Source organism: Dryobates pubescens, chromosome 13 (assembly GCF_014839835.1).
Source record: "Dryobates pubescens isolate bDryPub1 chromosome 13, bDryPub1.pri, whole genome shotgun sequence".
Classification (NCBI taxonomy): domain Eukaryota; kingdom Metazoa; phylum Chordata; class Aves; order Piciformes; family Picidae; genus Dryobates; species Dryobates pubescens.
The window spans coordinates 13,975,357-13,990,622 of record NC_071624.1 but is presented as its reverse complement, the minus strand read 5'-3'; the positions used below and the strand labels follow the sequence as shown (position 1 = coordinate 13,990,622).

The 15,266-nt window shown below is 44.7% G+C and overlaps 1 protein-coding gene across 5 annotated transcripts in view; it reads left to right on the top strand.

Moving 5' to 3' along the window:
• Positions 1 to 10,017, top strand: part of LOC104302998 (calcium-activated potassium channel subunit beta-2) — a 167,777-nt gene extending 157,760 nt beyond the window's left edge. For all 5 annotated transcript variants that reach the window (XM_054166663.1, XM_009903572.2, XM_054166661.1 and 2 more), the window contains 2 exons: positions 1,492 to 1,687; positions 9,259 to 10,017. In XM_054166663.1, coding sequence (XP_054022638.1) covers positions 1,492 to 1,687; positions 9,259 to 9,543 — 481 coding nt within the window. In that variant the 3' untranslated portion in view covers positions 9,544 to 10,017. The remainder of the gene's footprint in view (positions 1 to 1,491; positions 1,688 to 9,258) is intronic.
• The last annotated feature ends 5,249 nt before the right edge of the window (positions 10,018 to 15,266 follow it).

The window sequence follows — 15,266 nt, the reverse complement described above, 5'->3', positions numbered from 1 at the left end:
ATCTAATTTGTGTGATAAAGGTAGTTGTCTCCTTTTTAAATCCAGGCAAAGTTTAGATTTTGAAAAAGAGATCAAGACCTGTTAATTATCTAAGAGCATTTGCTTTTCCAAATTGCTCTCCTAGACCTTTCAGCAATATCAGGGTCAATTGCAGAGGCTGCTAAGGTCAAAACTGCTCATGTGGAAAGAGATGATTTATATTGCAAACTATGTGAAAAATTGCCAGAAGATATCAAAGCACCTACAAAGTCTCAAATATCCCATCTTCTCACAAGTCTCATGTAGGTAGGTGTTGCTTTATTACCCCCATGCATGAGTGAAACAGCAGTCACAAAGGTAAAAGTGAGGAGCAGATGACAACCCAGGAACCTTTGCTGTCACATCTCTTTGCACCAGCCAAATGTCCTTAAGGTTTATTCTCCTTTACAAATAGTAATACCCCTCCAACAAAATACTGCCTGATGGGGGGGGGAATAATCCTTTCACTTGATTTCCCCCCAGAATCATAGCATATAAATGTAAAACAGAATATACAAGCAGAATTACTGCCAAAGTAAAACACCAAGAGACTTAGCCAGAAATCTTTGATATCACCATATAAAGGCTTTTGTAGGTTTGGCAAGGGGCAAGGATACCCTCAGGCCAGCCATGGTGAGGGGCAGGACAGCCACATTGGGTGTGAGTTGAAGGGTTGAGTGGGGTTAAAGGGGAGCCTTGAGGTGAAGCCTTCTCCCAGGCTGTGAAGGGTTTTTCACAGAGCCCTTAGTGTGCCCTTCCCATTGCTCTCATCCCTAAGGAAAATATAGCTGAGAATTTTTAAATACATGCAAGAAATCCAGGTGACTATTGCCAGTGCACATCCAGGTTCCATTGCTCCAGTTTGAGTCTTTGTTGAATTGGAGATAAGCTGAAAGCCTCCAGAATGATTACAACTGCTGTCTTAACTTAGGAAAAACTGAGCAGGATACCACTAGAAAAAAGCTTTTCCAGGCAGAGCTGCATGCATCTTTCTTCATGCAATGAATATCCATACCCTAGTAATGCAGTCATCCCCCCAGCCTTCACTTTAAATTGACCTGGACTTAGTGGTTAACCATCAAGTCTTGGTCAAAGGTGTCCCATCATATGCAGCACCCGTGTGTGTTGCGCTCTTCCCAGGGCAGGCTGCTCAGTTCTTGTCACTGATATCTCTGCTGAGTCCCTTTGGCTTCAGACATACCTTCTCTAGAATAAAAGTTCCTGTCTCCTTTTCATTTATGCATGGACATGACAGAATCAGGCATTTTTTTGTGCCCAAAGCACTAACTTTGTGTAGTACAGAATCATACACTGTCTGCAATCTGAGAGAGCCCAGCCTTTGCTCAAAGCCCTTCAACAAGTACCATCTCCTACAACATGCCCCCTGGTGCATCCCTGATGGAAAGCCTGAGCTGCATTTACTGCTTATTGCCCATTATTGCCATGCTCTAATGTCTCTTTTTTCCTACTTAGTGTCTGGACAGAAGAGGCTCAGTGCTCGCTCCTCAATGCATCCATCACAGAAACCTTCAACTGCTCATTTAGCTGCGGTCCAGACTGCTGGAAAATCTCTCAGTACCCCTGCCTCCAGGTGTATGTTAATCTCACCTCTTCTGGCCAGAAGCTTCTGCTCTACCACACCGAGGAAACAATGAAAATTAATTCTGAGGTAGGAGCACAGAATAAAATTTCTTCCTAAATGGGTTGCTGGAGGGCTGCTCACCTTATTATACCCATTCCTTGCTTTAAAGCAGTATAAGGCTTCCAGCTCCTCCTTCACTGATAAGTATGGAGCAGGGAAAGATGAAATCAGTGCACAGACTGAGCTCATCTCTAGGCAGGGCTGTTTTCTGCCTCCACTCTGCACAGGGAGAGTAGCTCATCCCATACCAGGTGATGTTCCCCAGTGGCTGGAGCCTCCCTTATCCTTTACACATGCTTTACAGGCACAGGCTGGCACTGAGGACTTGTCATACTGATATTCTTGAGGAGCTGTGCACAAGTCTCTTCCCCCCTGGGTATGACTCCACATGATAGCGAACACCCAGTGATGTGGTCAGAGCATCCATGGTGCTGAGGATAAAAATGGCCTTATTAACACAGGTCCAGACAAGGTGACAGCCAGAGATGAGAGCCCCATGTCTAACAGCAGACATGTCTGTGCCTCAATCTCTGGTGACAAACTCTCCTCCCTGAGATCTCTGCTGAGGCCATCTGTGCCACTGGGGTCACAGCACAGTACTTACCCCTGTGGATGCTGCAATGATGATGAAAATTTGATGAGCAGGGACTGTCAAGATAAAAGCAGCAGCACTAAAAGAAAAGGCCTGGCTTTGGAGCATATATAAACCAAAGAGTCAGCCCATCTTTCTTGCACATCTTCCCTTATTCCAGATGCTGAGCCAAAAGAACTCTTTTAAAGAAAACAGATCTTATTAGAAACTGGTGAGGGAACTGGTGTTTACTGTGGAGAAGAGAAAGCTCAGGGGAAACCTCTCTCTCAGGGGAGATCTTATTGCTATCTACAACTACCTGAAAGGAGGTTGTAGTGAGGTGGGGGTCAGTCTTTTCTCCCTAATAACAAGTGATAGGATGAGAGGAAATTGCCTCAAGTTGCATCAGGGGAGATTTAGATTGGAAATTAGAAGAAACTTCTTCACTGAATGGGTTCTCAAACACTGGGATAGGCTCCTCACAGAGGTGGTTGAATCATCATCCTTAGAAGTGTTTAAAAAATGCAAAGATGTGGTACTGAGTGACATGGTTTAGCACCACACTTGGTAGTGAGATAATGGTTGGACTTAATGATCTTAAGGGTCTTTTCCAACCAAAATGATTCTCTGATCCCATATCTGCAGTGGCATTCCTCTCTGCTTCAGCAAGTACAAAATCCAGCATAACTCCATCCAGGTGGGATGGAGACAGCTCCTGTCTGGAGGCTGTAATGAAGGCGGCAGATACACAGAAGGCATCTCCCCGCTGGCCACAGCCACAGCTGTGCAGCTGACGCTGGGCTGCGCATCACAGCCAGGCAGCCACCACCTCCTCGCAGGTGCCTGTTTGCTCCCTCTGAGGAGCAAGGGAAGATCAGACCAAGAAATGTCCCTCTGCCTACCTTCCTTTTCTCATATCTACAGTGCCTCAGTAACTAAGGCCGCAGGTTGCAGTGAGCCAGGACACAGCTAAGTCGTTAGACTTGCAAGTGCCAGATTTGCATTAACTACTTAGTTTTCCAAGGTCACCAAACCCCAAAATATGGGCACTTGGCAGAGCGCAGCCGTAATAGCAGAGCCCCGGTTCAGGCTGCTGACAACCTAACCTATTGTGTTTCTATTTCTGGCAGCAGCTCAGCAGACCAAATTACTTCTGCATATTAAGATGAAGTGATATTAAAATTAGTCAAAGCATGGCGTGGTTGCACTGGGCTGGTTATTCTGCTGGGTAATTAGTTCCTGTGGCTGAGAGATGAAGTCTTCTGGCTTTGGAGTGTGAAATGCAGAAGAGTGCTCCCATCTTAACCCTCTGGTCAGTGTCAGGGCAGAAAAGAGGCACTCAAAGTTCCCAAAGCCTGTGGCAGGACAGACTCCACTTTCTGCTGGGACAGAAGGAAAAATCCAGTGATGCTCATGCCAAAGTTTGATTATAATAGATCAGATTGGTCTCTGTGCTCTACTGGATTCAAACAAGTCAAAGAAATTCAACATGAAACTGCACATTCTGTTACGGATGATTTTCGCTTGCTGAAATGGACTTTGAAATTCTCCCCGATGCCACCTCCTCTTAATTTCATGTAGGCATAGTTAATACTTCTCCAGCCCAAGGTTGTTTTACAGGTTAAGCTGTGCTCTCAGGAGGATTCCTAGGTTTTCCTGACACGGTGCTAGTGATGTGACCTGAATCCAAACGCTGTTTTGAATGGCAGTTTGCAATGTCTATAAAATACCTGGCTTCTCGTGCCTGGCTGGGATTAGTAAAGACTCCAGACTCAGATCGGTACAACCCCTCGTAGCTCCCTGGACAGGCACTCCCACTGCTCCTGCTGGAGAGCGGTCCCCTGCAGCAGGAGGAGCAGCCCTGAGCGCCGCTGGTTTTGGGTTGCTCCGGCTGCCTGCTAGCCGTTTCTCTCCACTCACCTATTTAGGTTTGCTTTTCCTGTCTTTCTCCTTGACAAATAAACAAAACAAACCCCATTCCTCTCTCGCTGAGCCCTGACATTAATGAGGCTGTTGTAGGGCGCAGTGCTTACCCTCCAAGGCCAACACCAGTGACCTTCAAAAGGTCAGCATCCCCCTGCCATTCTCTCTGCCTCACTGAGCAGCGCCACACATGCAGAGCAGCATCTGGAGCCCGTCTCTCTCCTCTCCCTGCCAGCTACTGTGGATGGAGCAAAACGCACTTAGATTTTAAATAACAATCAATCCAGGAGACTTGCTGTCTAACCTGGCTGTCAGCTCATGGGGTGCAGTAAGGAGTGGGTGCAATTTATATGGAGACATGCAGCCTGCTGCTGGCAGTGTCTGGTGGGAATCAGTGGGAAGTAAGTGGATACCTGTCTTGCTGTCCAAGTCTTTCCCAGGAAAGCACAGGAGATCTCTCATGGCTTTTCATTGCTCTCAGTGTGCATATTTTATCTCTAGCCTTCAGGACAACTCCAGCCCCTTGCCAATACTGCAGCCATGGTGGCTTAAATGCTTTTATGGCTACACTTTTCTGCCTCAGCTGTTGGAAGATGTAAGAGCCTCTGTGTGAGGTAAACCGGTGAATGCCCCATCACACCCAGACCCCAGAGCCAAGCTGTCACCCTGAGGGAGGGCTGCAGTAGCTAAAAGAGTTCTAGAGACCTCATTTTAATCTCATATTGCGCCCTTTTGATCCTTTTTATGTCATCAGCACTACTGCTGATTTATACTCTTGCTCTGTAAGTGAGATAACAAGCAGGGTTTAATCACCAGAATCATGGTTATGCCAGCAATAACTGCCTGAGACTCAGAAATTATGGGGGATCTCATGGTTTCCTGCTGAAGGTCCAGCCATTTATCACCCAGAAGGGGGTTTGCCTGCTGCAGGACAGGAGCAGTGATGTTCAGAAGCAGAGCCAGCTCTTCACAGCAGACCCATTTCTGGGCTGGGACCAGAGAATTCAGTCAGCTAGAATTAGTATCAGGCCACCACAGGCACAAATCTTCTCCTTCAGCCCTTGGTTCAAACCTGTTGCACTTTCCAAAAGTGCAGCAAACTGACATCCTGAGCACTTTGTCACAAAGATTGTCACAGCACATTCTGTCAAAGTTTGCAGGCTGAGCATGGATACAAGCACCAACTGCAGACACATGACAAGAGCCATACATTTCACTCCCCGGCCTGAGCTGGGGGCTTTTCTGGCAATATTATTTTCAATGTGACATCACTGATTTAAATGAAACTGCCCCCAGCTTGCCTGAAAGTGTTGTGCAACCTACACCCTTGGACATATTCATAACTTGACTGGACAAGTCCCTGAGCAACTCTACACCGAGTGGATGGGACATGTCCAGAAGTAGTTCATACAGGGTACCTATCCAATCCTTTACCTTAGGAAAGTAGAGCTGGAAACAATAATGCAATAAGTTCTCTTTGTGAGTGTCTAGTATGTCCTTGTTGTGATCAGATTGCAAGCACCAGGAACCACTTTTCTCATGTTGTATCACAGAATCTTCACTTGAGGTAGAGCGCCAGACATTGTTTACCTTCAGATCTCCAGGTGTTTGACAATGCAGACATGTATTAAACCAGCATCAATTTAGTAGCCTACATCCACAGGTACAGCATAACAGCTGTGCATGTGAAATTCCCAGCCAAGCTTTGGAGAAAACTAAATGAAGATCAAACCAAAGAAAATATCAAACATCCCATTATCCATGTCTACCTCCTTTTCTGCCTGTGACCTATGCAACACAGCAAGCATCAGCAAGGCAGAACCAGCCCTGTGCTATCTCAGAGATGCTGAGGTATGGAAGAAAGCCAGGAGCACCCCATAACCCAAAATTAATGCACACAGAGAACCCTTGTGCCAAGAAGCTCCCCAAAGCTGAGGTCAGTGTGCCTCCAGGAGCTCAGCAGAACTGGAATGAGGCAGACAGCAGATAAAGCAAAGGGCATCCATGTCTTAGAGTGCATGTGAGACCACAGCCTGGAAATAAGGATGGTTTCAGGACAAGGAGCTTGGCTGAGAGGCAAATCGAGTCAATCTCCTTTGCACAACTGGATTTCACAGACCCTCATGTAATGGGCAGCCCAATCAGCCCAACATAGATGGTGCCTCTGTACCATCAGGTGTAGGAGGCAACAGCTCAAGTTCTGCTTCAGCATCAGGCCTCTTTTCAAAATCCTTGGACCTTCAGGCAGTCAGAGTTCTCTTACTGCATTCTTGGGGCATTTCTGCAGACTTTGAGTCACAGGATCATAGAATGTTAGGGTCTGGAAGGGACCTTTGAAGATCATCAAGTCCACCCCCCCCGCCAGAGTAGGACCATAGAATCTAGCACAGGTCACAGAGGAACACCCAGATAGGTCTTGGGAGCTGTCAAGCCAGCTTTTTATCCACTGAGTTGTCCATCCATCAAACCCATATTTTACCAGCTTGGAGATCAGGATGTCATGCGGGACAGTATCAAAGGCTTTGCTCAGGTCCGGGTAAATGACGTCAGTTGCTTGTCTCTCACCTATTAATGTTGTGACCTTTTCATAGAAGGCCACCAGGTTTGTCAGGCAGGATTTGCCCTTAGTGAAGCCATGTTGACTGTACCAAATTGCTTCCTCATTATTCTTCTGTCTCAGCAGTGCCTCCAGGAGGATCTGCTCCATGATCTTACAGGGCACAGAGGTGAGACTGACTGGCCTGTAGTTCCCCCATTCTTCCTTCTTTCCCTTTCTGAAAATAGGGGGTATGTTTCCCCTTTTCCAGTCAGTGGGGACTTCCCCAGATGGCCATGACTTTTGGAATATAAGAGAGAGCTGTTTAGCAACCTCATCCACCAGTTATCTCAGCACCCGTGGGTATATCCCATTTGGCCCCAGGGACTTGAACACTTTCAGGTTCTTTCAATCCTCATTTAGTCTCCTTCCTTGGGGTACTTCACAGGAGTTCAAGAAACAAATATGTATAGTTGCAAGAAAGAAACCCCACAACACAAGAATAAAAATCCAAGCTGGAAATACTGCTGTCATGACAGCAACAGCACATCATTTGGTAAAAGAAAATGAGGGACACTTCCCTGAGAAATGTCCTGTTTCTTAGACTGTGACCTGCTGAAGAGCCATAGGCACTGGAAGAGGGCTTGTGGCCTTGGACATTTATGACAAAACTGGGCAGAGTGCAGGAGAATATCCCGGAGGGACCAGACCTGCATCAGCAGGAAGATGGATGAGATATTACTTCTCTGCTATTTTCCATCTCTAATTTCTAGAGCCCTATGAAATATTCATAATGGCAGTGATGCCATGCTCTACCCTTAATGCTTCAGTCTGCTAACGCCAGACTAACTTGCTGTCGTGCTTCACATTCTCTGCTAATAAACTTGCCAATGAATCAATCACATCCTGTTATGAGATTAATCTTTTGAACATTACAAGGGCTAGAGACTTGTCTCAGTAAATTACAAAAAGAAAAAGAAAAAGAAAAAAAAAAAAAGAAGTCTCAGCATAGTCATAAAAAAGAACAGAGAGACAAAAAAGCATAAAAACGAATTAAAAAATAATCATCAAAAGCCATAGGTCACTTTGTTTTAAATCAAAACATATTTTTTTTTCATTGGTAAATTATCTGGAATTAGTTGAGATGCTGGCCCAGGACAAGCAGATTGGGTAGCACTGATTGGGAGTATGGTGGGGACCTGCAGTCGCTGATAACTGCAAGGGAGAGGTGACCTGCTAGGTCACCCCGTGTATGTTGAACAAGAAGCTAAGCAGCAGATTTGCACCCCTTCTGAAGCAGTTCTTGCCTGCACAGGGATTGTGCAGCTCTAGAAAACCTTCAAGCATGGAGGGGAGGACGTGTCTTAAAAAGAGGAAGGAGTGAGAGGCCCTCAGCTGCTCTCACCAATCCTCTTCCAGCCCAGTAGCAGCAACAGTAAATCCAGATGTTTCTGCTCTAGGTCAAAATCCAGATGTGGCCTCAATTCTTGTGTGTCTCCCACTTCACAATCCTACACTAGCTCTTTGAAGGAATGATCAGCACAGGCCAAGGCCACAAATCTGCATGTTCGTAGAATCATAGAATGCACCAGGTTGGAAAGGACCTCTAAAGGTCATCTAGTCCACCCTCCTGTATTAAGCAGGGACATCAACTAGATGAGATTGCTCAGAGCCACATCAAGTCTGGTCTTAAAAATCTCCAGGGATGGCCTCTACTACTTCATTGGGAATGTTACCCGGAATGTCTTCGATGCATGGATTCTATAGGCTTGCCTTTCAGCTTAATTAACTTGCCTTTAGCATTCCTTGGGAATGCCAGGTTGAAACTCTTAGACAGTGTCACTCCCAGATCTTGTGTTCCTTGTGACTGAGACTGGAATTCAAGCAGCACCTTAAGAGAGAAGGGACTGTTGGATTTTAGCTGGGGTCAAGAGTAAAAGCAAGACTAAGAGCCAGCCTGATAGTCAGGCTGATTTTCAACCAGAGGTTGAACCAAAGTCTTCTGGGTTCTCAGTAGGAAAACAATGTTTTCTCCAAGTCTGTTTGTCTCTGAGGAATTACTCCCCAAGGGGGAAAAAAAAAATAATATAATCTGTATAAAGATCTCTCATCAGCCTTCTCCTCTGTGGGTGAATTCCTGTGTCCACTACGATCACTTTGATCTGATCCAAGCGAGAGCTGAGCTGCCAGATTTGTATTTACAAAGAGTCAATTGCCCACCTAACTATGAACATATGCATGCCACTTAAGATGAAGAGGTACTTCATCAGCTCCATTTCTGCATGTGTAAATTGGCAATAATAATATGTTCACCTATCTCACAAGGCTGCTGTACAGATTAAAGCATTAATGTTTGAACAGCACTTGGAAGTTCTCCAATGGGAAATTCTGGAGATGCGCAAAATATTGAGTTTTGTCTGTGATAAATTTATTATTAGCTTAATAGTGTTCCACTCCTATCATGAAAAGCATAATCATCTCGAGATTTCCCTGTTTGGCACCTGAAAACAGACATTGTATCAGGTTTGGAGATGCCTTTCTCTCTCTCTCTCTCTCATCTCTTCCCAGTGCTCATACATACCCAAGTGCGGCAAGAACTATGAGGAATCCATGTCGCTGGTGAACGTCGTGATGGAAAACTTCAGGAAGTACCAACGCTTCTCCTGCTTCTATGACCCTGAAGGTGTTCAGAAGAATGTGATATTAACAAAACTGTACAGCTCCAACGTGCTGTTCCACTCCCTCTTCTGGCCCACCTGCATGATGATTGGCGGGGTCGCCATCGTCGCCATGGTAAAGCTGACACAATATCTTTCCCTCCTTTGCGAGAGGATCCAAAGGATCAACAGATAAAATTGGAGACTTCTCTGATGGAATCACAGTGAAAATACTGTTCTCTCATTCTTCACCAAAGAACCTTAAGTTTGTAATGTGCAAGTCTGTTATGAGTTCCTTATATTCTTATAAGTAGAGCAATAATGCAAAAGCTGTTCTATATGCAAACATGATGTTATTATTATGCAGACACCTGGGAAAAATACTGTTTTGTGTTGACTGTCTCTATGATCTTGGTTGATGCTGAGACTAGTACTTCTTTCTTTTCTACAGCCAAAATAGGGCTCAGTGTGACCTTTTGCCAAGCTTAGTCAATTGACATTTTTCAGTGTAAAGGATTCTGGGGAAAATTCACTACTGGACAAAGGGCAGCCAACCACTTGTGCATCACTGCAAGTCTCATGCCTGGCTCAGTCCATTCAATGGATTTGTGGCTTTGCTTTCATATTACTGGCTGCAGAGATGGAAAAAAAATGTATCTATTATTGATAGGGTGGTAAGATGGCACAAAATGAGCATATTTTGAGGCCAGGATAAGTGTATACAGTATTTTCAGCCTCAGCAGGACTTGGTGATGCTTTGTGCTTGCTCCCTCGGTTCAAAAGTAAATTTTACCCTACGGTGTTTAAGGTCTTTTGGAAAACACTTTGGAGTTTTGTTTTATTTTGTATAAAACACAAAAATTTCCTTCTGTCTTAACATCATCATTGTCACTTGCAGAAGCTGTAGCCAAAAGTCAAAATTCACCTTGTTCCATTTTCTATTCTAGTCTGAGCCCTATTGATGGAGATGGGACCAGAACTCCTTCTGTAAAGGTTTATTACTCATTTGTCTTGTATTTGCTACCATGTCACTGTAAAGAAAAAAAAATAATAACAACACAATCAGCTATTTTTTCCATTTTTTACTTCCAACTATTTTAGATTTTTTTACTTGATATATATACAGATATATATATATAAAGAAAAAGCTATATTATATCTAGCTGTGTATTGGAACCTGATTATGGGGTGTTTTTTTCCTTTGTTTTTACCTACTAGAAAGGGAACAGTTTAACTCATGTATTTATAACCTTCATCCTTGGACAATATCATAGCACAGAGGAGCAGCACTGCAGGATCCTATCCAATATTCATAATGTTGTTTCAGTCAAAGGTCCCTGTTGCTGTGACATCAGAATTGACAAAAAGCTCATCCAATTCTATGGCTCTATTAGCTGAATTGTTAGATAATCATCATAATACATCTGGAAATCTCTCCTGACCTTAACTCACAATGCAATGGTGGCTGACATGAATTAGGATTTAAAAGGCTCAGGTGCAATGATTTATTGGAATGACTGAGATTCTGGATAAGATGTTGTCCTATCTGTCAAATATTTACCACAGAGATCTCGCCAGCAGAATTTCATGCACACTGTAGTCACAATTTCTGCATAATGCATTTTTATTCCCCTGTATGAAGCATTCTTTCTTATGTATGAAGGACACCTCTTGCAGTTTCTCACTTTGCACCCATCCTGAAGGGCAAACACCACGCAGCTCCTGCGAGCACCCTGCAAACTCACTACCCAGTAGCTCAAAGAAACCATTTACAAACCTATTCAAACCTGTTCTTTATGAAATGTGTCTTGTGATTCATAAGAAGTGATTCTCAATTTCCAACCTGCCCTCTTCCTGAAGGCTTCCTGTTCAGAGTTGATTGATAAGTGAATGCATTTTTCCAGATATGCTTTATTGCTTTTTTTTTTCTTCCTTTCCTTCCTTATTTCTGAAAAGCAGCAGTGAGGGGGAAGAAATGGTCTGTAAGTGAGGCACAAAAGCAGAGATTTATTGAATGATGAGAGCAGACTCAAGGGGCCTCCAGGTAAAAATAGTGTAATTATCATAATGTCATATGACTACACAGCTCCTGCTCCACCACCACCTTCCCAGAGTCAGGGGCAAGACCCTCAACAGCCAAGATACCACACAGAGGAGTTCAGCCCCAGTAAGGAGACCAAACCAGCACCCGTGGATGATATTGGAGTAGCAATCAATCATGGTCCTAACAACCGGGGGGCCACCAGGCCCCCCGGCCTTTGTTGTCACCACCACCATCACCCAGTGTGCACCAGAGGCACTCACCAGTGATGAGAGGAGGATCCCTCAGCCCAGATGGGCTCAGCTTGGGGCTTCTACCTTTCCTGGCAGGGATTAAATAGGGGAGTGGGTGGGGAGGGCCAAGTGGCCACACCTGGGGTGGGAGGAGATTCCAACAGAGCCCAGGTGCTCTGGGGTTTGAGAGGATAAAGAGGGGAAATGGGGCAGGTGAGGGAATTTAGGGTATCAGGTAATGGTAGGGCTAGGGGGAATGGAAAAAAAACAATAGAAATGGGTAGATTCAAACTGGATTTTAGGAAAAAATTTTTCACTATGAAGGCAGTGAGGCACTGGAACAGTTTTCCCAGGGAGGTGGTAGAAGCCCCATCCCTTGGAGTTTTTATGGCCAGGCTAGATGTGGCTCTGGGCAACCTGATGTAGTGTGAGGTGTCTCTGCCTGTGGCAGGGTGGTAGGAAATGAATGATCCTTGAGGACCCTTCCAACCCCAACAATTCTATGATTCTAAAACAATTTTGCAATTTAGGTTGGAAGTTAGGAAGAAATTCTTCACAGAAAGAGCGACTGGTCATTGGAATGGGAGGTGGTGGAGTCACCATCCCTGGAAGGGTTTAAAATAAGACTGGATCAGGCACTTAGCCATGGTTTAGTTGATTAGATGGTGTTGGGTGATAGGTTGGACTTGATCTGGAAGGTCTTTTCCAACCTGGTTGATTATGTAATTCTATAAACCAAGAAAATAACCGGGGGTTTTCCCCTGAAAAAGGCTGCAAAGCAAGGATTTCTGCCTAGCTCATCTAATTATATAAGTTCATATTCCACAAAGTAGCATTTTTTCAAGATGTTACAAAACTTTTCAAGTCATGCAAGTGTAATATGAGCTGTAAAAAAATGAAGAAGAAAAAAAAGGAAAAGAAGAGTTCTCAACAGTGAAAATGAACCTGCAATCCTGTCATTAGTAGTATCATTTTCCTTAGACAAATAAATTCCTGGAGGGTGGGGGTATAATCAGGGCTCCAAAAATATGTAATAAAAATATTTAATCTTTCAGATTTCAATATCTTCTTCCTTCAGACCTGGCTTGTTTCATCCCATTTTTTCCTTTGTAGCTTCTGTTACCAAGGTATGAGTAGTTCTGATGCAACAGGGAATACATATGGATTTATCTGCAAAGTGCAGGTTTGATCAACCTGTGGGATTTGCAGAAACCATCAGCAGCACATCTGGGCATCCCTGATGTCACTGAGACTGGACTCATACAGCCTTTGGTAGACTGACAGCAGCTTCTATTCAACCTCTCATCTGCTAGCAGAAAGCTGACTCACTGCCAGAGCCAGCCTGGATGGGGGGGCAGAGACAAGGGAACCCCCCACCCCACTGGTGCAGTGCCCCCACTGCTCTACTGCACAGGCACAGGACTGTCAGTTGTTCCAGTGGCAATAACCTGTGGGGACATGGGGATTCATTGCCTGGTGCCCATGGCAAAAAGGGCTCCAGAGAAGTGAAGTATCTAGGTGAGACAACCCCCTCCCCTCCCCTTCCCACCCCCCCCCCCTTCACCTAGATAGGCTTCCAAAAGCACGGCAGCAAGCTATTATTCTTCCTAACCATGCTGGGCACCATTTGTTGTTCTCCAACACGACTGAAGGCACAAACCCCATTGCCATATAGCAATGAGATTATAGAAATGTAGAGAGCAGAGAATCTCAGAAGTCCTCCCAGAAGTCCTCTATTGCTGTGCTGTAGGAACTCCAGCATTACAGAGTCTCAGGGTCCCACTTATATCAGAAGTGCCAGAAGCCCTTAACAGATGAAGCAGATAGAAGAAGTCCCAAGCATATCCCTAGCAGCATCCCTAAATCAAAGCCCTTGCCAGAAGTACCACCTAACTAACAGAAGCTGAAGCCCCTAGCAGCCCTAATCCCCTCAGCCACCTTATAGCTTAGAGTGACTGATCTTTATACTCTTTGTTATCAATCACCTAATCAATAAATCCCAACCTCATATAGAAATTAAAATCTTTTCCCAATGAGCGGTGCCAGCATGTCAAGGAGGTGGCTTCTGCAGCCCAAAGAGTATCAAGGTGAGGATGTTGTTCTTAGCATATATGAAATGTGATTGTTTTGCTCTATGCAGCACGCTGAGGAATTGGTCAGCTAAGGAATCGAGCACTCTGCACACCTCCAGCAGCTGCCTTCAGAACAGTGGCTGCAACAGTTCCCCTTTCTTTGTTTTAGAAACAGTGTGGCCAGCAGGAGCAGGAAGGTCATTCTGCTCCTGTACTCAGCACTGGTTAGGCCACGCCTTGAGTACTGTGTCCTCTCAGTTTAGGAAAGATGTTGAGTTGCTGGAAGGTGTCCAGAGAAGAGCAGCAAAGCTGGTGAGAGGTTTGGAGCACAAGCCCAATGAGGAGAGGCTGAGGGAGCTGGGGTTGCTTAGCCTGGAGAAGAGGAGGCTCAGGGGAGACCTCATTGCTCTCTACAAGTACCTCAAGGGTGGCTGTAGCCAGGAGGGCGTTGGTCTCTTCTCCCAGGCAACCAGTACCAGAACAAGAGGACACAGTCTCAAGCTGCGTCAGGGGAAGTTTAGGCTGGAGGTGAGGAAAAAGTTCTTCACCGAGAGAGTCGTTAGCCATTGGAATGTGCTGCCCAGGGAGGTGGTGGAGTCACCATCCCTGGAGGTGTTCAAGAGGGGATTGGACGTGGCACTTGGTGCCATGGTTTAGTCATGAGGTCTGTGGTGACAGATGATCTTTGATGATCTTTGAGGTCTCATCCAACCTTGGTGATTCTGTGATCCTGTGATTCTGTGATCCTCTATTATCCTATTACTTATTCATTATTACTTATCCTATATTGTTCTATTATTTATTCTCTATTATTTGTCCTCCATTATTATAAGTACATCATCCTTATATTTTATTTTAATTAACTACAAGTTATAATATAGTAGTATAATTACTTATATTTACTTATACTTACTTATATTTTATTATAATTAACTACTTAGAGTATTCTATTATAACTACCTATTACTTAACATACTTTATTGTAATCACTGAAGGCTTAATGTAATTATTCATTTTTTATTATTCCTGCTGTTAAAACTTCATGACCCCTACATAGATAGCCCAAGTGGCTCTTTGGGGGCAATTTCATCCTTTATAAAGTTGGTTTCCTCTCAAGCAGAGAGGTTTGATCTGCATTTGGTGTTGCCATCCTCATCTGTCCCTCACTCATCTCCCTACCATCAGCATGCTTACTGGTGCTTAAGGAAGGACCATGATGTCGATGGCAATTCACAAGCGGCAATGATGGCCGGCATCACCAGCAAAAAGAATGGAATGGAATTGAATGGAATGGAATGGAATGGAATAAACCAGGTTGGAAGAGACCTTCAAGATCACCACGTCCAACCCCTCATCCAACACCATCTAATCAATTAAACCACGGCACCAAGCACACCATCAAGTCTTCTAAACACCTCCGATGATGGCGATTCCACCACCTCCCCAGGCAGCCCATTCCAATGGCCAATCACTGTTTCTGTGAAGAATTTCTTCCTAACATCCAGCCTAAACCTCCCCTAGTGCAGCTTGAGACTGTGTCCTCTTGTTCTGGTGCTGGTTGCCTAGGAGAAGA